The sequence below is a fragment of the Lasiosphaeria miniovina genome (assembly GCF_030549165.1).
Source record: "Lasiosphaeria miniovina strain SMH2392-1A chromosome Unknown B0T26scaffold_7, whole genome shotgun sequence".
Classification (NCBI taxonomy): domain Eukaryota; kingdom Fungi; phylum Ascomycota; class Sordariomycetes; order Sordariales; family Lasiosphaeriaceae; genus Lasiosphaeria; species Lasiosphaeria miniovina.
In genome coordinates, this window is record NW_026848226.1 from 2474958 (window position 1) to 2494794 (window position 19837).

The 19837-nt window shown below is 53.9% G+C and overlaps 9 protein-coding genes across 9 annotated transcripts; 3 read left to right on the top strand and 6 right to left on the bottom strand.

Annotated features, from left to right (window-relative positions):
- Window positions 1-12: 12 nt before the first annotated feature.
- B0T26DRAFT_656934 (uncharacterized protein) lies at window positions 13-478 on the bottom strand (the record flags this gene model as incomplete). The annotated part of the gene is made up of 3 exons (XM_060438743.1): window positions 13-85; window positions 202-293; window positions 371-478. The coding sequence occupies 3 exons, from the start codon at window positions 476-478 to the stop codon at window positions 13-15; spliced, it is 273 nt and encodes a 90-aa protein (XP_060291707.1).
- A 696-nt stretch (window positions 479-1174) lies between these two features.
- On the top strand, window positions 1175-1979 carry B0T26DRAFT_463946 (uncharacterized protein). Its single transcript, XM_060435164.1, has 2 exons — window positions 1175-1551; window positions 1600-1979. Exons 1-2 carry the CDS (start codon window positions 1267-1269, stop codon window positions 1906-1908), a joined length of 594 nt encoding a protein of 197 aa, XP_060291708.1. The 5' UTR covers window positions 1175-1266; the 3' UTR covers window positions 1909-1979.
- A 566-nt stretch (window positions 1980-2545) lies between these two features.
- Window positions 2546-3473, bottom strand: B0T26DRAFT_463760 (uncharacterized protein). Its single transcript, XM_060435163.1, has 6 exons — window positions 3241-3473; window positions 2954-3186; window positions 2865-2899; window positions 2795-2801; window positions 2647-2728; window positions 2546-2578 (listed from the first exon to the last, which is right to left on the bottom strand). Exons 1-5 carry the CDS (start codon window positions 3371-3373, stop codon window positions 2696-2698), a joined length of 441 nt encoding a protein of 146 aa, XP_060291709.1. The 5' UTR covers window positions 3374-3473; the 3' UTR covers window positions 2546-2578; window positions 2647-2695.
- Window positions 2959-4210, bottom strand: B0T26DRAFT_727329 (uncharacterized protein). Its single transcript, XM_060442855.1, has one exon. It carries the CDS (start codon window positions 4084-4086, stop codon window positions 3391-3393), a length of 696 nt encoding a protein of 231 aa, XP_060291710.1. The 5' UTR covers window positions 4087-4210; the 3' UTR covers window positions 2959-3390.
- Window positions 4211-5350: 1140 nt separating this feature from the next.
- Window positions 5351-6821, bottom strand: B0T26DRAFT_806355 (uncharacterized protein; the record flags this gene model as incomplete). The annotated part of the gene is made up of 4 exons (XM_060447188.1): window positions 6626-6821; window positions 6078-6575; window positions 5434-5969; window positions 5351-5398 (listed from the first exon to the last, which is right to left on the bottom strand). The coding sequence occupies exons 2-4, from the start codon at window positions 6544-6546 to the stop codon at window positions 5351-5353; spliced, it is 1053 nt and encodes a 350-aa protein (XP_060291711.1). The 5' UTR covers window positions 6547-6575; window positions 6626-6821.
- An 850-nt stretch (window positions 6822-7671) lies between these two features.
- B0T26DRAFT_789839 (caspase domain-containing protein) lies at window positions 7672-9801 on the top strand (the record flags this gene model as incomplete). The annotated part of the gene is made up of 4 exons (XM_060446838.1): window positions 7672-7749; window positions 7795-8434; window positions 8581-8733; window positions 8798-9801. The coding sequence occupies 4 exons, from the start codon at window positions 7672-7674 to the stop codon at window positions 9352-9354; spliced, it is 1428 nt and encodes a 475-aa protein (XP_060291712.1). The 3' UTR covers window positions 9355-9801.
- A 1986-nt stretch (window positions 9802-11787) lies between these two features.
- B0T26DRAFT_464157 (uncharacterized protein) lies at window positions 11788-12891 on the bottom strand. The gene is made up of 2 exons (XM_060435167.1): window positions 12769-12891; window positions 11788-12711 (listed from the first exon to the last, which is right to left on the bottom strand). The coding sequence occupies exons 1-2, from the start codon at window positions 12790-12792 to the stop codon at window positions 12157-12159; spliced, it is 579 nt and encodes a 192-aa protein (XP_060291713.1). The 5' UTR covers window positions 12793-12891; the 3' UTR covers window positions 11788-12156.
- Window positions 12892-13107: 216 nt separating this feature from the next.
- Window positions 13108-13407, bottom strand: B0T26DRAFT_654838 (uncharacterized protein; the record flags this gene model as incomplete). Its single annotated transcript, XM_060438581.1, has 1 exon — window positions 13108-13407. One exon carries the CDS (start codon window positions 13405-13407, stop codon window positions 13108-13110), a length of 300 nt encoding a protein of 99 aa, XP_060291714.1.
- Window positions 13408-15894: 2487 nt separating this feature from the next.
- On the top strand, window positions 15895-18392 carry B0T26DRAFT_464031 (histidine phosphatase superfamily). Its single transcript, XM_060435166.1, has 2 exons — window positions 15895-16633; window positions 16723-18392. Exons 1-2 carry the CDS (start codon window positions 16119-16121, stop codon window positions 17984-17986), a joined length of 1779 nt encoding a protein of 592 aa, XP_060291715.1. The 5' UTR covers window positions 15895-16118; the 3' UTR covers window positions 17987-18392.
- Window positions 18393-19837: the final 1445 nt, after the last annotated feature.

Genomic DNA, 19837 nt, shown 5'->3' on the forward strand with positions numbered 1-19837 from the left:
CAAATTTCAAGCTCAATCCTCCATCTTGCTGTCACCGCCGCCGTCGCCCTTGTCCGCCGCAGTGATCCAGAGCACGTTGTTGCATCTGTTTTTCAGGCCAAGAGAGTCAGTGTTGGGCCCAGTTAAAAAGAGAGCAGTAAGCAAGTAAAAAGAGGAACTAGGTAATTGTAAGAGGAAGACGTGGTAGTAAGCTAGATTTACCGTATCAAGACCTGCCCCAGCAGGCCCATGGGCTTCTGGCTGATGAACTCCTCCGTGTTGCTCAATTGCACGTTCATGTAGCTGTCGATGCTCTATTTCCGTCCAAATCTCCCGTTAGCAACTTGGCTTCCGAGATTCTGGGTGAGTGTAGGAAGAAAAGAAAACATACGACCAGGCGGCCCTTGTACTCGGTCTCGTTCCACTTGAGCCGCACAATCACGTCGCGGTTCACCAGGTCCTGGAGGAACGGGCGCGGGTTTATCGGCACGAAACTCATCGTGTCGGTGTGTGTGTGGATTGTAAATTGTCTGCGACTGTCAGTTTTTTGGATCTCGACCCTAGAAGCTACTCGGCGCAACAGCAGCAGCAGCAGCAGCAAGGAAACGTACGCACGCGGTAGTCAGTTGCTACGAGGTCTCGATCGGGGCCGGGGGTGGTGGGCAACCGGTTTGTAGTGAGTGTGTGTGGGGGGGTCGGCGGTTGGACGCCCCAACATGGTGCGGATTTTTCTATACGGAACCTGGGGCCAAAAGTCATTACACGCCTGTCTTATGTAAGCTAGAGATCCCACAGTACCAAAAAAATCCACACTTCTGCCCCCGCCAACTGCCCTGCAAGGTACCAAGTTACAGGGCCCCACCAAACCTTCTACCTCAAGATCACCAAAGTCGCCGCCGCCGTCGGCTTCCTCGGCCTGCCTTTCCTCCGTTGTTTTCCTCACCCATTCCCGCCAAGTAACATCACCCGGGTCTTCTTTTCCCGGCTCTACCGGCGGCGGCACATTCCCTTCTTGGTACTCACTACCACCAGCAAGCCGAATTACCCACAGAACATGCCCCGGGATTCTCTCCACAAACCGCTGTCGTTTTTCCAGGAGATAATCGCGCCACTGCTTGCCCTAGTCTTTCTCGAGAGCCGGCCTTGATCTTAGAACCTTCCGTCTTTTCCATGATAGCTTAATCCTTGCCCAAGGAAGCTCAATGGCGTTGAGGTCCGGGGAGTTCGCTGGCCACACAAGGATTTTGAAGCCGGTCTGTGAGCCCGAAGTCTTCGCGGAGCTTCTTCATGGAGGGCAGGAACTTAGGAAGCAAGGCTTTTTACATCCTTTACATCCTTAGTCACGTCGAGCTGAAAAAAACACTACTCGAAGACGGAGCAATACAGCTGCTGCGTTCCTACCCCGGCTGCGTTATCCTAAGCGTCTGTTGGCTGTTTCTTACGCCTATTGGAATTGCCCTTGTGGCTCTTGTCAGCGTCGCCAGAGATGGCCATGCCATATTGGCTCCATATGGGCTGGACTTCCTCTTTGGTTTAAAGGGCCTCACGACATTATCCGTTGGAGTTCTTGAGGTACTTCGGCTCTCTTCTATAATATGGCACTACTAACTCACTTTTTAGTTTGCTACGTTTAATTACGATGTTTATAAGGCGATACGTTCCACATTCCCAATATGGTCACATTCCCTTCCTATTAGGATAGTACTCTACTTAACTCATATTGGCTTGGGGATTGGGGTTGCGATAAATCACGGTCCTGAGTTTCTATGGGCTGCGCCGGCCACTCTCCATCTCCTTATTTCCATTTTTGTTATTATCGGGCTCATCCGGTTAAAAAAAACGCTCGCTCAGGGCGTGGGCCTGTTGCTGTCTAGTTGCCAATCTGTTGGCACTTGTATTGCCGAGTGTGGGCGCGGGATTCAACGTTAGATGGCTGTATCAGACTCAGTCTCTGTCGTGCTTAATTGTTGTTTTGGTGTACGAATCGGGAAAGTGGCCGATTTGGAGTATAATGTTTCCTAGCGGCATTACGGAGGACTCTGAAGACCCGATCTTCATAGAACCTGAGCATCAAGTAGGGAAGATGCGAGGCCTACCGTCTTTGGACGCGGACGGTGAATATGGCCGGGTGGATGTCGGTGAAAGGAGGTTGGCTCCTTCGGAAGCATGGGGACTACGTTGGTGGATGAGCCCCAGAGGCCGGCAAAAGCTGTATATGGACGCTGACGAGTAATCGCGAACGCAGTGCTGCACGCTCCGGGAATGGCGCCCTCCCCCACCCTCCTCATTTGGCCTAGCGCAGCGGAGCCTTTCCATCGTCCCGCGCGACTCTGCGTCCTTGCGTCTAGATATATAAATAAGAACTCCTAACCCCTGACCTCTGACTTTGACACAACTAGTGGCCTCTGCCCACCTCCTTTGCAAGGGCCAGGTTGGAGTCTTATACCTTTGCCAATCATTGCTCACTCCTCTTGTTGCCACCATCGTGACCACCTTGATCACGCGTACCTGCCTTACCTTTCAATTTTGCAATTCGTTTTTTTCTTTACGGGCACAGGGTCCTAGTTTTAATCTCTGGCGGGTATTGCAAAGTATTCATCTAAAAGGCCTTAATCAGCTTCCATCATGACACTGAACAGCGCTGCTCTCTCATCTCTCTGCTCCTACGCATTCAGCAGGGTTTCCTGAAACATATCAGCTTCCCGGTAACCCCGCGCTAGCGATAAATACGACTCAGACAGTTGTATACCTAGGTTAGATAATATGATCAGTCTGCAGTTCCTCTCTAAAATCAATACAGTAGTGCATAACCTACGTTGAACCTGCTACTGTTAGCTCGATAGTTTTCGCTTTGGTCAAGTGTAAACCAGCAAGGAAATATATACAAGTTCCGGTCTCTTGAGGTCTCAAGGCCATAGCGCTACCGAAAAAAAAGTTAGCCTTCACTTATGGCATTTCAGTGCTTGCTCATTACTTTACCGCAGTAGTCGCAGAGACGAACGAGGCCACCTTCGACTAGCGTCTCCAACCATGAGACGGCATAGTCGTCCGGTGCGGCTACGCTAAGCACTTCGTGGGATGTCAGGTATGCAGTCTCTTTCCTAGCCATGTAGCCGTTCCCGTTAACCCAATTTTGCAAATTGAATATATCTCTTGGCTTTGCGGCCTCGAGACTAAGAATCCGGTGATTCCTCTCTATCAGCTCATCTACTATGAATCAGCAAGATCACCCCCCAGAGAATAAGACAGAAAGCGCCTAACCATATTCAGCCAGGGTTTTCTCGATATCGGAGACAATAGATATCCTTTCGCTATTATTATCCCTCCGACTGCACCCGAGGCGTAAGGGGACAGTCTCTTGTCGGTCGATCCCTTCCAGCCGCTCCTCCAGCATAGACAGTCTATCTTGCTTCAGCAGGAGCAGGCGTGCGCGTAGATTTGCGAAGCAGCGACAGAGATGGAATGAAGGATGAGATGCGATAAGCGCCGAGAACCGGGAATACCCGGTTGGGTAGTCCTCAACTGACACGAGTTAGCAGTGGGCCTTAGGAGATCTCTCCCACCGGGATGAAAGCGTACTTTGGGCTCGATTCGCGTATTGCGAAGGCAGACCGCTGGCGTTTTCGGGTGCTGCGGAGGGTGCGACTCGCCATGGCCGGCAAAATGAAATATGGTGCACGTGTTCAGGCCCGCCATAACATCGTCTCTGGAGGGCCGATTCAACGTCACCTTTCGAATGGAGTCCGGGAGAATATCGGCCATCTTCTTCACCTCCTCTTCGGCAAACACAAGGTCGGAATATGTCGGAGTTGTGTGCATCGACACGAGCAAGGCCTCTCCGGACACGAAGTCGAGATCCTTATTCTGCGAGTTCTGGCGGCTGTACAGAAGTGCCTTGACGGAGGAGCTATAGGATGATACCACCCTGTCCAGCGCCGACTCCGTGGAGTGTGGGAACGGGCGGCCGGCCGCGTGCAGCGGTAGCAAGCTCAGCGGACCAGTCGGGATCCACCAGACCCGAGGCCAGCTGTCGTCTGATGGAGGTTCCAAAAACCCCAGCTCACCTAGAATCGGGCGAACGGCTGCGTCCCAGAGCCACTCCAACATTCGAGACACCTGATCGCCAGCACCTAGAGACGATGCGGAACCAGAGCGAGCCGATCTCACGAGCTTAACCTTATCTTCGATGTCTGATTGGTGGAGATCTGGGAGACGTATCGATCGGATGCCGTGCGTTTCCACGATGAGTGCGTCGCAACGATGTTCACTGACGTTGATAACAATGACAGGCCCCAGAGACGCAGCCTCTCTCAGCTCATCGGCTTGCGGAGGACGTAAGAAATTTTCGAAGTTGGGCAGATGGCGGATTTGGTCGATAACCTCTTCGAGCTCGTGGCTTGCACTGTGGCGTCGGTTCGTCTCCAATTGGGAAGCAAAAGCGCCCTCTCCAGTCGCAAAATGGGACATGCTCGGACTTGGCGAGTCCAGGATGTCTCGGAGTCGTTGAAACCTCTCTGCTACTTCCAGGTGCTACTCCCTGAGCTCGGTCAGGTCGGACCGCGTTCCGAGCCGCAGACCTGTAATAATGCCTCTCCCTAGTTCCAACAGTTGCACGGCGTGAGATGCGTCCTTTCCAGCTTCAAGAGCGGCAGAGGCAGCCAGTGCCGCTAAACCGGCGCACTCTCCCAGAATGTGCTGCTGGTCGTGTTGCTTCAGTTGACGTGGAGCGACCGTTGGGAGGAGATTCACGGCGACTTCTAGGATGCGGCTGACTTCAGCCCACTCCTGGTTATTAGCAAGGACTATAGCAGCTAGTTGCGCTGAGTTTATTCGCTGACGTGGTGTTGCGGTGCGCAATTCGGTCGCTGCTACGCAAAGAGAGACAGCCCGCTTGGAATCGTCCGGATCGTGAGTCAGCTGGGACCTGGTCTGAAGGGAGTTGGCTAGGTTGCTCAGTCTGACTGCTCTATCCGGGTGATCGTGAGGTGTCGCTGCCACGGTTTCTTCGCCTCTCCTAATAGCCATTTGTAGGTCGTCGAGATCCTCCGTCCGGTCGAACCTGGTCTGAAGGAAAGTGGCCAGGTTGCTCAGCATGGCTGCTCTATCCGGGTGATCGTGAGGTGTCGCTGCCACGGCTTCTTCGCCTCTCCTAATAGCTATTTGTAGGTCGTCGAGATCCCCCGCCCGTTTGAACCTGTTCTGAAGGAAAGCGGCCAGGTTGCTCAGTATGGCTGCTCTAGCTGGGTGATCGTGAGGTGTCGCTGCTACGGCTCCTTCGCTTCTCCTGATAGCCATTTGTAGTTCGTCGAGATCCCCCGCCCGTTTGAACCTAATCTGAAAGAGAGCGGCTAGGTTGCTCAGTCTGGCTGCTCTAGCTGGGTGATCGTGAGGTGTCGCTGCCACGGCCTCGTCGCCTTTCCTAACAGCCATTTGTAGGTCGTTAAGATCGCCTACCCGTCTGAACCTCTCCAGATAATGATCGGCCCGGTCAACGCTAGCCTCTTGCACCATACCCGCTGCCTCCGTGGCAAAGGCTATCGCTTCGTTGACGTCCTCACTTAAACGTGTCTGCAGGGCCTTTTTATATCTCATCTCGACTAGACCCTTCAACCTGTGTGTCCATTCGGGGTGCATGGAAGGTGTGATAGTCATCATAACGTCGCCGAGGAGGATAGCTCGGTCAAGATGCTCCAGCGAGCTTGTATGCGCGTGTTTCTTCATCAACATCACAACAAGATTCCTCAGGCAGGACACGTAGCCGGGATCATCGATGCGCGTAGCCTCCATCGCTTCCTCGGCTCTATCGACTGCTTTCTGAATGTCGTCCACTGCGCCAGTCCGAGAGAATATGATGTAGTAGACGCTGCTGAGCAGCTTGGCTTGCGCAGTATCGTTCTCTGAATTTTCTTCCAAAGTGCTTGCGAATTCGTACAGTTGTTCTAGGTCCATGTCATAGAACAACAGCTCAGCGCTGTCATCGGCGGGCGGATCTATCTCTTAGTAGTATTCTAGCGTCTTTGTGGTTTCCGAATCGATACCCGCACCAGTGCCTCCCAAGATTGCGAGACGGCCGATACTATTGCTGGCGCTAGATAGACCTGCCGAAGGAGTGGAACTCGGTTGAATCACGTTATGGGGTCCGGGAGAAGGGGCCACCTTTATGGCCAGGTTAGGAGAAGAGTCCATGCTGGCGGAAGCTTGGACATCGCAATCGCGAGCTGGCGAGACACCCAGGCCGGCATCCGAATGGACTGGAGCCGGGAGAGCCTCCTGGTTGCGTTGTGCTTGTTGAGCCGTCCGGGGATGTGATTCCACGTCGGGTTCCTGGTTCCTGACACGGTCGGCCGGGCTTGCGCCGGCAAGGGGCGTATGCGTAGAAGGTTTTGCTTTATGACTGCGAGTTGGAGAGTCTCCCGGGGCCGGCTCTGCGGCGAGCCGAACTCGACCTTCTTCAATCCGACGTTCGAGGTCTCTGATCCTGACTGCTGTCTCTAACTCTTCTAGCTCTTGCTGTAAGCGGGCTTCCTTTTCCCGAAGGCTCTCCCCCGTGTTTCGAGCCTCCGACATCGTGGGTTAATTCGGAGGTGTTGACGGAGCTATCGCAGTTATTAGTAAGTAAAAATCACAGAGGGGTTGGTTGTAATACTCTTGCCGTGGTATGTTTGTAGTGCTGCGGGTGGAACTTGAGAAGACGCTGGCCAAGCAAGGGCGTTTGTGATGTCGGAGTGAGAGGCCGACTAGATAGACATATTTGGCGGAGGAGTGGTAAGGTAACGTCACGGAACTGGACGTGAATTTGGTAAGACGTCGAGTATCGTTTGTGTAACGGTGTGCCGTTACGCCAGCAGACAAAACAGATACCTCTTGCCTAGCACTCTGGGAAACAGCAGCTATATAGTCGCCACCCCACCACAGTTTGTCATTCCCAAAACCAGATAAATGTTTGAACCTAATGTTCCTTTCCGGCAGCCGTCGCACTGCCTCAAAGGGAGGGGATGGGCGAATATGCTCGCTTCCAACCAGACATTGCCAAATCACGCATTACCAAGATGGCTCAAGCCTTTCGGTGAATACGTTGCCAGCCCCAACACTACGGCCAGTTGCATGTCCACGATTCAGGTGAACTACTTAGTAGTTAGCCTAGGCTTATAAAAACCAAGGCTGATATCTGATCTCTACCTAACACAAGGCGCAATTATCATTCATTGAGCGGATGCTAAATCAATGGGCGGTGTGCCAGGTGGTTGGCTTGGCTGCCGTGGTCCAATCCCGTCTGTATTATGCGCCCTCGTGAAAAGTCGCCGGTCATTCTGCCTGTTGCAAGGCATACTTGGTGCCTAGTGATTGAATGCATTCTAATGAGGGCTGCCTTTCGCTCGGAGCAAGAATAATAATTGGGCCACCAGCCCTCAACAACGACCCATCAATGGATTAAGCATGCCATTGCCCGCTCCGGTTTCTCAGAAGAGAGCTCATCTTGTCTAACAAACAAGAGAACGTTGGACCTCTGCTTTTGGTGAACGACCTAGACTGGAGACTTCTCAATACACCTTGAACTTCTAGCTGGAAAAGTTCTTGATCCGGCACATTTGGAGGCTTAAGAAATGTTGACCCGAGGCTTCCGCTCGAGTTGCTGACGCCACTGGTATTTGGTAACTAATCTGTGTTGAGTAACCAGCGTCCTCCGGCCTGATGGCGAACATGAAAGTGAACAAGTGGGCTGTCTTGATTGGAATAGACTACTATATTAGCGGCACATCGAGAGAGGGAGTGAGTTTCCCGAACCTGAAGGGCTCTGTGGAGGATGTTAACCAGGTCCACGAATACCTCCGCGACTGGTTGGGAGTCCAGGACTCTCATATATATCGGCTTACGGCCACGACACCAGGCGACGACGATAGCAAGGCGCCAAGAGGGGACAGATCCCAACGGCCCACATATGAAAACATCATCAAGGTTCTCCAGCAGGTGTCCCAAGAAGCCCGGCCGAAGGACCTCGTCTACCTACATTACTCGGGACATGGGATACGTGTCAAGACGATTTTTGGCGACCTGAAGGGCGAGGACGGTATCGACGAGGCTCTCGTGCCAACAGACATCGCTTGTGTCGGAGGCCGCTACGTCCGGGACGTGGAGATTGCCTACCTGCTCCGGGAGATGGTTAAGAAGGAACTCGTCATTACAGTCGTTCTCGACTGCTGTCATTCTGGCAGTGCTGATCGTGGTCAAGATCATGGCGTGGACAGCAGGATCCGGGGAATCAGCATGGTCGACACGAACAAACTTAACAGCGATATATCGGCGCTTCCATACCATACCATGTACTGGAAACCACGACAGGGCCTGTTCCAGCTGGCTGGCGAAAAGCCAGCGTGGCGGATCACTGGTTGCTTGCATCGCGTGGATACGCATTTCTTGCTGCATGCCGGGCACAAGAGACTGCGCTCGAGCGCAAGTATGGCGAAAGAGTGCAAGGCGCTCTTACACACTCTCTAATCAGCACGCTCAAGGAAAATTCTCAACGCCTGACATACCACAGGCTATGGGAACTCGTCGCTTCAAAAGTGCGTGAGCAGAACAGCCGGCAAACCGTCGTATTAGGGGGGGAAGGAGACCGTCTATTCTACAGCGGTGATCGCCTGGAGCTGCTCTACACGTCTACTGTGGTCGAAGTGGGTAACACGAAAGGCAACACTACCGTGCGGCTGAACGCTGGCGAGGCGCACGGAATTTCCAAGGGCATGGGAGTTTGGCGTATGGCCTGCCTCGTGTTCCGATTTCAGCGACTCCGAGCGGCTGGGGCGGTTGTCTGTAACAGTATTCAAGGCTGTTACCGCAGAGGCCGTGTTGGTCGAGCCGTCTACTCCAGGCCAGCAGCTAAAAGTTGGCTGTCTGGCACTACCACGCTCCACCCTGTTATTGCAACGACTAGTGCGACTTGTTTACCCGGAATCTCTAGGCGAAGACGACGCGAGCGAGAGGGCTCTGAACGCAGTACGTAAGGCCTGGGAAACGCATGGCACCACATTCGCTCCCTTGACCGACGGCCCCAATGGCGGAGAAACCTTCCAAGTACATGTCAGAGACGGGATGTATGACATACTGGGTGGAGACGGCCAGCGGCTCCAGTACGCGGTACTCCCTCTACCAACTGATGCTGAGCGCGCCGCTGAGAAACTGGTGCGCAGCTTGACACACCTGGCGAAATACCACGGCGTGCTGGATTTGAGAAGCCTCCGCAGTGGGCTTGCGTCCTGGATCTCCGTTCAACTGACAAAAAAGCCGTATGCTTTTCCACTGGAACCGCGACTGGCCACCGACCCACCTTCCATCTCTTCAACTCAGCAACGCTGCAAGGCGACGGTGGGTGGGTGAATGGGTGTTGCTTCGGGTAGAGAACAGGTCCAAAGTCGCGTTGAATATCACCTTGCTGGACCTGGACTCTACGTGGGCGATCGAACAGGTGTATCCTTACGGTGGCGCAGCTTACGAGACCTTAGATATAGGCAAGACGCTCTATATTCCTTTGAGGTGGAGGTGCCGGATGGAGCTGCACACTCGGGGGTTATCGATACCATAAAGGTCTTTGCAACCACCGAATCCACCAGTTTCCGATGGCTGGGGCTCGCAATGCTCGATCAGGAAACCCCCCAGCAGGGTGGCATCAATCGAGGAAACGCGCTTGAGCTTTTGCAGGCTGCCATGATGATTCGAGCAGCCAGGCCATATACGCCGCTAGGATGGGACGTTAAGAATGTACCTATCGAGATAGAGGATTCTTAGCTACTCTTAGGAAGAGTATTTTATTTATCATTTCTTCACGCCTGGACTGACCAAGTACAAGTTTGGCCTGAAACTGAGCTTATATAGGGCACTACTAAAATGCTCACACAGCCTTTGAGATCTATGGTGCCTATATATATTGGGGTGTCCACGTTAGAAGAGCATTCATACGGGTGTATATCCGCAGTGGGCTGGGTTCATGACTTCCACCGACGACTTTACGTTATCCGGCTCGTAAGGGAAGAGGAACTCAGCTGCTATTCGTCCCGTTGCGATAGCACCACCTCTTCCCAACAAGGATCTACTTCAATCAAGGCCTTCAAGGTGGGGCCGAAAACGAGGTGATGGCAGCCAGATGGCTGCCCTACGGCGCGCCTTGTGCTGCGTCTTCGGCGGCTTCTGCACCTGTGGCATTGTGGCACTTGCGACACCTGTTGCGCATCACTGTGGTTGGTTTAGTTGTGGCTGGTTTAGTTGTGGCTTGGCTGTGTGGTTTTGGCTGTGTAGTTTAGCTGTGCGATTTAGCTGTGTAGTTGTCTAGTTCGGCTGTGTACTGCCGTGTGGGGCTCTGTGGTTTGGCTGTGTATCAGAGATAACTCGGGGTAGACCTAAAGCTAAATAGCAACCGCGCCGAGATAAGGGGCGGCTACCTATCCGGCCAAAGAGATACGCTGGTTGAGGTTGACGGAAATCATAGCTCAACTGCCGGCATAAGAGCTTGTATGGCGAGGCCGAGATTCGTACAAGTTGTTGGATCGCGGATGTTGCGCCTCGGTGAACAGTGCGAGGCCCTCCTAGTGGAGGCCGCTTCGTGGCCTTGGTAAGGCTAAGCTTTGGTGGACGACGGCGAAACGCGGTGTGAGAAGTTGGGCGATCGAGGCTCAGCTTCTAGGCCCAAAACGCTACAGAGCGTCCATATTCAACCCACAGAGCTAGGCGCAAACGCCAGTTACGGCCAATAATCTGTAATGCCTCTCGTAATAAAACACTGCGCGCCTCGGGTATCTTTGTACACTTTGCGATATTGAGCCGGCACGTAAAAACGAGGGTGGGAATAATGCTATCATAGCCATCCGGCACGAATGATCGCGACTGATTCGCCCCTGGATAGACGCATGGGATTAACATTTCTTGGCAGATTTAACATGCTGAGGATCGCTGTCAAATGCTTAGATCGATTGCTCAAGAAGTGCTCTACTATGTATACTTGGATGATCCTGGCAACTCCATGGGCCTGGAGGAATCTCGCGTTTGATTGGGGAAGTGCCCTACAAAGTACATATTACCTGAGTGCGCCTCTGTTCGCTGCCAATGCTAAGAAGAAGCGGGGATTCTCATCCGTTTGTGAGCACAACCGTTTTTTTTAAAAAAAACTAAAACGTGACACTAACAGAGGGGAAGAGGGTCCCGTTTTTGGATCCCAAGAACCCCTGGTTTCTGGGATTGGATTGCACTCCGTAGGGTGCCTTAGGCTTCTTCCCGTCCGTGGCGGTTCTGGCGTAGTTTTGGCGGGAGGCGCCTAGGTGCCCCCGAGCGGCGAGCGGCGCGCGAATTACAGTTACGTATCCGTATATCCGTAGCGTACCGGACTATTGAACCCCACTCGCTGGATTCCCAGGGCTCTCGCACGCCAGCAGGACAAACGCGGAGATGCATTGCTATGGACGTATTCCGAAGGATTGCCTCGCCACCTCAGTGGCCGTGGTACTTCCTCAGGGAACAGCGGCCAACGACGAGAGCTGAATGATCAATCGTCCTCTTGTTTTAGTATCATATATTCCATTGGCGTTTGAAAACTGCCTCCTCTCATTAAAAATGAGGAAATAATAAAGCTAAAAGGTAGGTGTAACTAACATACGGAAGAAAAGAAACTATATCTATAAAAGAAAGGGAATAAACCGCCATCAACTCTCCCGTCTCCTCTTTCCTCCAATTCGTCCGTCCATAAATGGTACATCTATCAGCGCATCGTGAATAGTATAAAAGTTACATGGGGATCCGTTCAAGGCGTCGAATCCCGCAAAGAATTTTGCCTGGTCATTAGTATTGTCCTGCTGTCTGGACTGTCCTGCTTACCGAGGATGCAACGGAAAAGAGAAGAGAAGAAAATTAGAGAGTGCAATCGAAATGCCAAGTTTGCCCAGAAGAACCACATGAGACGTGTGGGTGCGTTTTGAAGATGCTCGTGTCGCCAAAATAACTCCAGAGGAAGCGGAAAATAAATGCCTCCAGCTCTCCTTTTGCGCCGATCCTAAACCTAAGGGACCATTTGTCCGTCGCACAAAATGCCCGCCCGCCCTTCGCCCGCCGCCCCCGCAACCTGCCCTCGCCGTAAAATAGATAAAAAGGAAATCGGGCCAGGTTCCGCCGCCGCAAGAGCCTCAACTTTGCCGTTCAGATCCATGGCATGGGCTGGACACCGCCTCTTGCCTGTCGGTCCGTCCACCCGGTGCTCTGCGAGTCTGGAGAGGCCCTGTCCCTGAGCGATGCTTCCGACGGCGGTTGCGCTTCCAACTCGGCGGGCCGGCCTGAGAAGACGCTGCCCCGGGGAAACCCTTGCTTCGACATGTGGTGTCCATCGAGGCGCGGCGATACCTCCTCAGAGAGCTCGTACGGCGGAGGAATTGCCCGGTATGACGAGGGCGCTTTCGCCTTGGGAGGCACTGGTGGCGGGACTACCATCTGTTGCTGTTGTTGCTGCTGCTGCTGTTGTTGTTGTTGTTTCCTCCTTCGCCACCGCAGGTAAAAGAATGTGCCGATTGAGATGACAGCCAGGAGTACGGCGACCGCGGAGCCCACGCCAATGCCAATCGCCGCTGCCGTGCTCACACCTCCGGAACTTGACGCCGCGGCTGTGCTGCTTGGGGAGTTGAACAACTGTGTCGGAAGCGTAAACGCGGGACCTGACGTCTGCACTGGTGTTGATGTTGGTGTGGGAGGAGATGTCGTCTTGATCGCATCAATTGTTAGTAGGTATCCAGAGAGGGGACATGCAGACAAGGCTACATGAAAGATTTTCATCCTTCTCATCTACTCACAGAATTCGCGCCGTCTGTTGTTGATGTTGGCCCCTCCGTCGGGTCGCCAGATTTGAATCGCACTTGGATGCCGGACGCAGTGATGCCTCCCGAGGTCTCGGTCCGGACGGTATAACCACTAGTTTTTCCGTCGGCGCCGACCACCGTCACGCCAATGACGGCAACCGCAGATTTGATCGACGACGTGCATCCTAATATTTGCTTGTCTGAACTGGTAGGACAGGTGTAGCTTGGCTTGTTACTGGCATTGCCGCTGTGATGGAAAATGGATTTTAGCCAGCTGATATCTCCCCCAAGACAAGCGTAATCAAATTGAAATCCCCACGTACGTCGGACAGCAAATGACGGCCGTCTCCGTCTCCGTCTTCACCTGATTCAGGCTCGAGCACGCTGCCGTGTATCCATACGGGCAGAAACCGGGCGAGTAGTAATTCGTCGGCGACGCGTTGTACCCGCTCGGGAAGCAGCTGCTGCTGGCCGGGAAGAGCGGCCCTTGGGTGAAGTTGTAGCTCTTGTCATCGGCAAAGACCTGATAGATCTGCGGTGCAGTTGTTGTGCAACTTGCCGGTTGCCTGAATGTTGTCGTCAAGGGGCCGATGACCGTCATGGTTGTGCCACCCTGCGCATTGGGCTGGGGTTGCCAAACCGTCAAGATCGCATAGGAACGAGCGTTGCGGAAAGGTCGTCACGATGAAATAAAGAAAAAGGACTTGGGAGCAATCCAACAACGAACAATACGCCGGTGGGGGGGGGTCGGTGGAAGACTAGGCCTGGCCGCGTGGTGGTATTACACTATTACCAACCCTTCGGTGCAGCAGCACTAGGACTTGGCTGGAAGCACACCACACACACTTCACTTTCATCAGCAGAGAAGGGAGCTGATGGGGGCCGGAGCGGCGAGGGCGGCGGCGTCTCGAAACTTCTGCTTGCCCAGCGCTGGCCCGCCGCGACGCTGTCTGTCCGCCCGCTCACACTCACACGCCCATATCATATCAACAGACCCTGCTGCCGATTATGTCACGGTTCCCCCCCCCCGCTCGATTTGGGAGTGTTGGGTGAGTTGATGGGTATCGCGTGGTCAGACAGTTCCCCTTTGAGATAGGAGGCGGCAATAACTCCAATAAAAAAGCCCCCGAAAGCCCACTGGGTACCAAAGAATCCGCGGGTTTAGCGCTTATTATCACTCGCCGGCGAGAAACTGCCCTGGCAAAATCTCTGGGGAAATTATTTATTGCTTCCTCATGCCCACCCGGGCATGCCCAAAGTGTGTTGAAAAAGTCGCATTCTGGAAGGCCGTTGCGCACGACGGCAGCGGTGGTGGCTGGCACGCTCTCGAATGGGCTGGACTGGCCACACACAGCCAGAGGCCCGCACCCATCATCGACTGGCCTGAATGGAATTGGCCGCGTACCTGCTTTGCGGATTTATTTTTTGCACAAGCTGACCAGCAGGCTGCAGTGGAAAGACGGGACAAGACGGCGAAATGGTCGACAGCTTGCGGGGGTGCAAGTTCGCCAGAATCCTTTGCCGCCGACCTGCCTCCAGAGCTGAAGGGTCGGAGTGCGCACTCTTGGGTTGCCCTCACTGTTGGGGCAGGGTTGTATCTGAGCACACGTGCAGCCACCCTCTCCACAAGCGCACCTCTACACGTATAGCACCTGGCTCTGGCCCCCGGCTTTTAGTCGGGGAGGTTGGCGATGGTGGCTCGATCTTGTGTCCTAAAAGGACCCTTTGCCCAGCAAGAAGCGGGTATCGTGACTCGGTGCGTGTATAGTCTGTTCCTGGATGGGGCAGAGGGGGCAGTGCTGCTGCGTCCTGCATCCCGCCAAGTTACCGAGTTGCTATTCTTTGTCACTGCGGCTGGCTCTCGCTGTCAACAGCTCGTTTATTTTGCTTTTTGTCCCTCTCTCCTTCTTCCCGCTGTCGTCGTTTCTCTCGGCCTTTCCTTTCAGCTTTGGCGACTGTTGACGCATTCGGAAACCCGTCTTATTCATCAGCGACCGCGTGCCGAAGAAAACAATAGTATACGCACACGGACGCCGACGGCGAATCATGTCGGAGCAGACCAGTCAGCAAATTTATCTCGATTTGTATTCAACGCCTACTTATTTCGTATGTACCCGACGAAACTGCCTGGAATGAATACTGAACGGGTTGGGTCTAGACCGCAATTTGCATTGCTAGGCCCTGACAATTTGGCGTTCGTCCGTCTGTCCCTCCTGGCCGAAGATAATCCAGGCTTCGGTCAAGTATCGCCCTCGTCACCGACCAGTCTCACCCCTCACGGGCGAGCAGGACGGACGGTCCAGCGGTGTGTGTGTTTGTCCGCAATTCGGCGATGGCTGGCTTCTTATCGTGGGTGGTGCAGGTGCCAGCCCATCCTGTCCAAGGATGGTTAGACCGGAGGAAGCTGGGCAGTGATCTGCTGCAAGTTCGCTGCAAGTGCTCAATAATGTCTTGGCTGATTGGCTGTGCTGGCCTCTTCCTCCCGCTGGCGACCAGTTTGCGAGGCCGGCGCAGAATTGTTCCCTATTCTTCGAAAGCAAGACCAGCAGGTGCTACTGCTAGCACGTGCGAGCTCCTCATTAACAGGCTGTTGTGTAAGTGCGCCAATGCCGTGCTAAGGCGCTGCTGGTTGTGCGACTGCCAAAACTTGTTAGTCAGATGGTCATGGCCGGGCGATAGTCGTGCCTGCCCGAGCGTTATCGCTGGCGCAATCGCGGCTGCCCCTCCTTGTGGGATCTTGGAAGCTTTCCATTCCCTCCCTGGCTGTGACGTTTTCTGGTACCGATACCCCTCATCGGGGGTCAACTGCGGTACCCCTCAACACTCTTGTGTGCTTCTGGACACTGCATCCGGGCTCGAGTGACAAGGAGTGACTCCGGGCATGACGGTCAGCCTTCCTTGTGAATGACGATCTATGTCGTTGTCGATGATAATTGGCGGGGCTTCAGGCTAAGGCAAGTGCCTCCCTGCCTTGTCTGCAGCTTCCGCGGTCGGTATGAAAGACGAAAGAAAGAACCCAGCGCAGGGTAAGGTAGAGCTACAGAGCTGCAGAGCTGTAAAGCTCACCTTCCCCCACCAGAGCTCCAAGCTGCTGGCTACCCGTTTGCCCTCCCACCTCGCTTCTCTCTCCATCAAATCTTCGAGTTCGAAGGTCGTGAGGCTTCCGTCCTTCCATGCCATCCCATGGTTTCCGTGCTTTCGTAAGGTAGTTTTATAGGTGCCCACGGAGTACCTTCTACGTGCCTCCCTCTCAAGTTCCCGGCCGGCCTCGCCTCTGTTCTTCCAGAACCGAACACCCCGTCGTTAGGAGCTATGGCTATCCTCTCCGTGGCCTTAGCCGCCGCCTTGGTGGTTGGTTTTGGCTCGGCGAGTGCTCAGTCAACAAGCGAGCACATCTGGGCCTCCAGCGCCTGGGTTCTCTATGGCGAGCTCACTCCCGGCTTCGGGAATGTGAATCCGGCCGCCTTGACCCCTCTGGGGGCTCAGCAAATGTATTCACAGGCCACCATGCTTCGCGCTCGTTACCTGGGCCACTCCTCGGACGAACAGGAGAATGTGACCAGCATTGCGCCCATTGTGGGCATCCAGACCAACGTCATCGACAACGACCAGCTCAGCATCCTTTCCACCACAGACCGCTTTGCAACTGCTGGTGCCCTGGCTTTCATGCAAGGACTCTACCCGCCTTTGAACCAGGCTTGGATCGACAAGACTGGCGGCAGCGAGGCCTTCCTGTTGTCCAATGGATCGAGTATCGATTATCCTCTCGGGGGTTACCAGTATCCAGACATCCAGTCGTCGTCAATGTTTGACCAGGACTCTATATGGTAGGTGGATTCTAGCACTAGCACTGGCACTGGCACTGGCACGTGCCACTTGAGACGCCTCTTTCGCTCACAGGTTTACCTTGACATAGGCTTCAGGGCCAGGCGGTCTGCTCGAATTACATCAAGTCGTTGCTAGACTTCGACAGCGACAGCGATGTTGTCTCAGCCCAGGCCAACTCTTCAAAATTCTACAAAGGCGTAGCCACGCGCATTTTCTCCGACTTCGACAGTTCGGCCATCAACTTTGACAATGCATATGAGTTGTACGAATACGCCGCTTACCACGCCACCCACGACAATGACAGCCAGATTGACTCAAATGATCTTGTAAACCTCCGCCTCATGGCGGCGGTGCAGCAGAGGCTCAGGAACGCGAATCTCTCAGCCTCTGGGAACACCGAGGGCGATATGATTCGAGCCGTTGCTGGACGGACCATGGCCACCAAGGTTATGTCGCTTTTTGAGGACAACATCAATTCTGCCGGCAATTCGAAGAAGCTAAACGTGGCTTTCACTCCTCTAGAGCCCTTCGTCGCTTTTGCCGCCTTGTCAAAACTAACAGAGGGGGCCTCCAGTGACACCTTCCTCCAATTGCCTTACCCGGGAGCAACGATGGTGTTTGAGCTGTTCTCAATAGGCGGCGATGAGTCGATTTATCCCCCTACCGACAAGCTTTGGGTGCGCTTCTTTTATCGCAATAGCACCGGCCCTGACGCCGAACTTACGGCGTACTCTCTCTTTGCCAATGGCGTCAATAACTATCTCATGACTTACCCGGACTTCAAGGCGGCTATGGACCAGATCAGCCTCGCCAGTGCTTCTGACTGGTGCGGCTTGTGTGGTTCCGCCCTTTTCTGCACCAGTTTGCTGTCCAATACAGGCCCGTCGTCACCGACCCCAACACCTCGGCCTGCCAGCGGTACCACAACCACAGCCATGAGTCCGGCGGTTGCCGGCGTCATTGGCGCAGCTGTTACAATTGCCGTCGTGGGGATCGCAGCCCTTGCAGCCATTTTGCTTGGGGGCGTGAGGTTCCATCGCGCTGATTCAAAGCAACGCAACTCTACGATAGGCGGGTTCAAAGGCGCCGAGAAGATGGCCAGTGACACCGATATAGCCTACGTCCAGGGCGGCGCGCGTCATGAACGGACTGGGAGCTGGGAGTTGCGCAATGGCGGGAAAGGCGACAGCGAGCAGGGAGTTGTCTCGGTTACACCTATTGCGCCGGTCGAGCCGGCATCTACCCTCGGTGCGACGGTCCAGGCGAGAGATCTACGGAATCCTGCAAAGAACGTAGACGACGACGCCATCAGCGAAATAGGGCACAGCCCGGTAGATCCACGCGAGTTTTGATGTGTCGTTCGTGCTAGGTCTTGAACAAGTTGGTGGGAGGGACACGATGCATGGGGCTGAGTTCACTATTTTTTTTCTTGCATTCACTTGATACCCCTTTTCTTTTATCCATACCAGGCATCCATACAATCATTCATACTTGCGTTGTTTTCTTTTTCCTTTCTGTTACCGGTGCTTATATCATCGTACTCGGAAGAGATGCCTCTTGATCGGATTGCGATCTCGGGGGGAAGAAGGCCTGCTTTCTAGTCATCTACTCTCCTGTATGGCACATACTCGTATTCGGCTATGCGGATTCTCAGATGCTCGGCGAGGCGCAGACCGGGGGTGAGGCGTGTTATGCTTTACTGGCTGAAAGGGGACGCAGGAAAGCAAATTAAACACGCTCCTATTTGACGTTGCTGGTGACCATCACGAAATGTGTTTCTATTAAGCAACCATCTCAAGTTTCCAGTGCCTCGAAAGGAGGCAGAATCCCGAATTACTTCAACAATTCCCCAATAGCTAGCAGCGTCTTGAAACCGACGTCAGGACAGGGAGGGCTTACCTTTGCGCGTGTTTCGATGTGGGTTTTGGGCGTATCCTGTTCCCTGATAACATTGCTGTGGAGTGTCAATGGTGAGGCGAACAAAACCAGTCCAGACCATTATTGTCAAACCGACGGTCCCGCTTTTGTCACATTGATCATGATAGAACCATGACAGAGTAGAGGATTGCTTCTATTTCTATGCCGAGACGGGAGACCGCCGCGCTTTTGCTTTGCTTTTGCGATTTGGCTCTAGCGTTTCGGGAAGGAGTCGGGTTTGGATCAGATGGAGGCATTTGTAGGAGATATACAGAACGTATATGCGGATTTCGGGTTGAGCTCGGGCGTCCTTACTTGCTTCTCGCTGTCTCTCCACGTCGTGCCCTGTTACATGTCTACATGTCTACATGCACAGTCTGTCTGGGTCGTGGTTGAGGTGGGAGGGAGGCTTACCCAGGGGTGTATTTTTAGCTCTCCACCGCGGCTGCGTCTGCGTCTACTGTACCCGTTCCGTCTTTCGGACATCGGCCGACCCCTGATCCCCACCTAACCCCACAATCTTGGCGCAACGCACCCACCCGCACAGGGTATGGCGCCCCTGTTGTGTGTGGAGAAGCTTCAGCTTTTAGGGGTTTCAAGAAAACGTTGTGCAGATGGAGAGGCCCCGTCACAGCTTGGAGGCCGCTACTGTTTGAGATTCGGGGCTGTTTTTTTAAACTTTTCTCGGGCTGACGACTGCTTGCTTGCTTGCTTGCGTGGCAACAGGGCCCGACGGGAAGAAAAAAAAAGAAAGCACATCTACCTGAGTCGTGTCGACATTGAGTCTGTTTGGGCGCCGGCATGTCGTGGTTTTATCATTGGTGCCAGGGACCGGGACGGTGATGCGTGCGTGTTCCGAAATGAGGTGCGGCTGTCTGGTCCCTGCGATCCCATTCGGTTTTTTCTGGCTGGCCTGGCCCTTCTTCGGGATGGCGGGGGTTTGTGCATCGCGCATCACATCGCTGACAGGGGAGGGATTGGAGGCCGTCGCCATCTTTTACTTAGTTAGGGATTCTCTCCTTCTCAGAGCCGGCCGGCTAGCTGAGAGCTATTTCTGGATGTCAAAAACAAAGGCCTGGACCGGGGCTTTGTCCTTTCTGGAAAATCTGTGCCCTAAAGAATGGAAGAGTAGACAAATCGTCCCCTCCATTCATCTTCCCCTTGTTCGTCTGTTCTTGGAAGATCTAATCTCTCTCTCGCTCGTCGAGCAAAGCAGATCTATTATGCCGAGGAGGTCGGTTCCATGTCATCTCATGTCATCTCATGTCAACGATGCTGTGTATGAT

What these genes read in the sequence shown, in the direction of transcription:
- B0T26DRAFT_463946 (XM_060435164.1), top strand. Translation starts at nt 1,267, where the DNA reads ATGGAGGGCAGGAACTTAGGAAGCAAGGCTTTTTACATCCTTTACATC. An exon ending in TATCCGTTGGAGTTCTTGAG is followed by an intron (nt 1,552 to 1,599) that starts GTACTTCGGCTC and finishes CTCACTTTTTAG; the next exon opens with TTTGCTACGTTTAATTACGA.
- B0T26DRAFT_463760 (XM_060435163.1), bottom strand. Translation starts at nt 3,373, where the DNA reads ATGCTGGAGGAGCGGCTGGAAGGGATCGACCGACAAGAGACTGTCCCC. An exon ending in GAAAACCCTGGCTGAATATG is followed by an intron (nt 3,187 to 3,240) that starts GTTAGGCGCTTT and finishes GATTCATAGTAG; the next exon opens with ATGAGCTGATAGAGAGGAAT. An exon ending in TCTGCGACTACTGCGGTAAA is followed by an intron (nt 2,900 to 2,953) that starts GTAATGAGCAAG and finishes TTTTTTCGGTAG; the next exon opens with CGCTATGGCCTTGAGACCTC.
- B0T26DRAFT_727329 (XM_060442855.1), bottom strand. Translation starts at nt 4,086, where the DNA reads ATGTTGGAGTGGCTCTGGGACGCAGCCGTTCGCCCGATTCTAGGTGAG.
- B0T26DRAFT_464157 (XM_060435167.1), bottom strand. Translation starts at nt 12,792, where the DNA reads ATGAGAAGGATGAAAATCTTTCAT. An exon ending in GAAGGATGAAAATCTTTCAT is followed by an intron (nt 12,712 to 12,768) that starts GTAGCCTTGTCT and finishes GATGCGATCAAG; the next exon opens with ACGACATCTCCTCCCACACC.
- B0T26DRAFT_464031 (XM_060435166.1), top strand. Translation starts at nt 16,119, where the DNA reads ATGGCTATCCTCTCCGTGGCCTTAGCCGCCGCCTTGGTGGTTGGTTTT. An exon ending in TTTGACCAGGACTCTATATG is followed by an intron (nt 16,634 to 16,722) that starts GTAGGTGGATTC and finishes ACCTTGACATAG; the next exon opens with GCTTCAGGGCCAGGCGGTCT.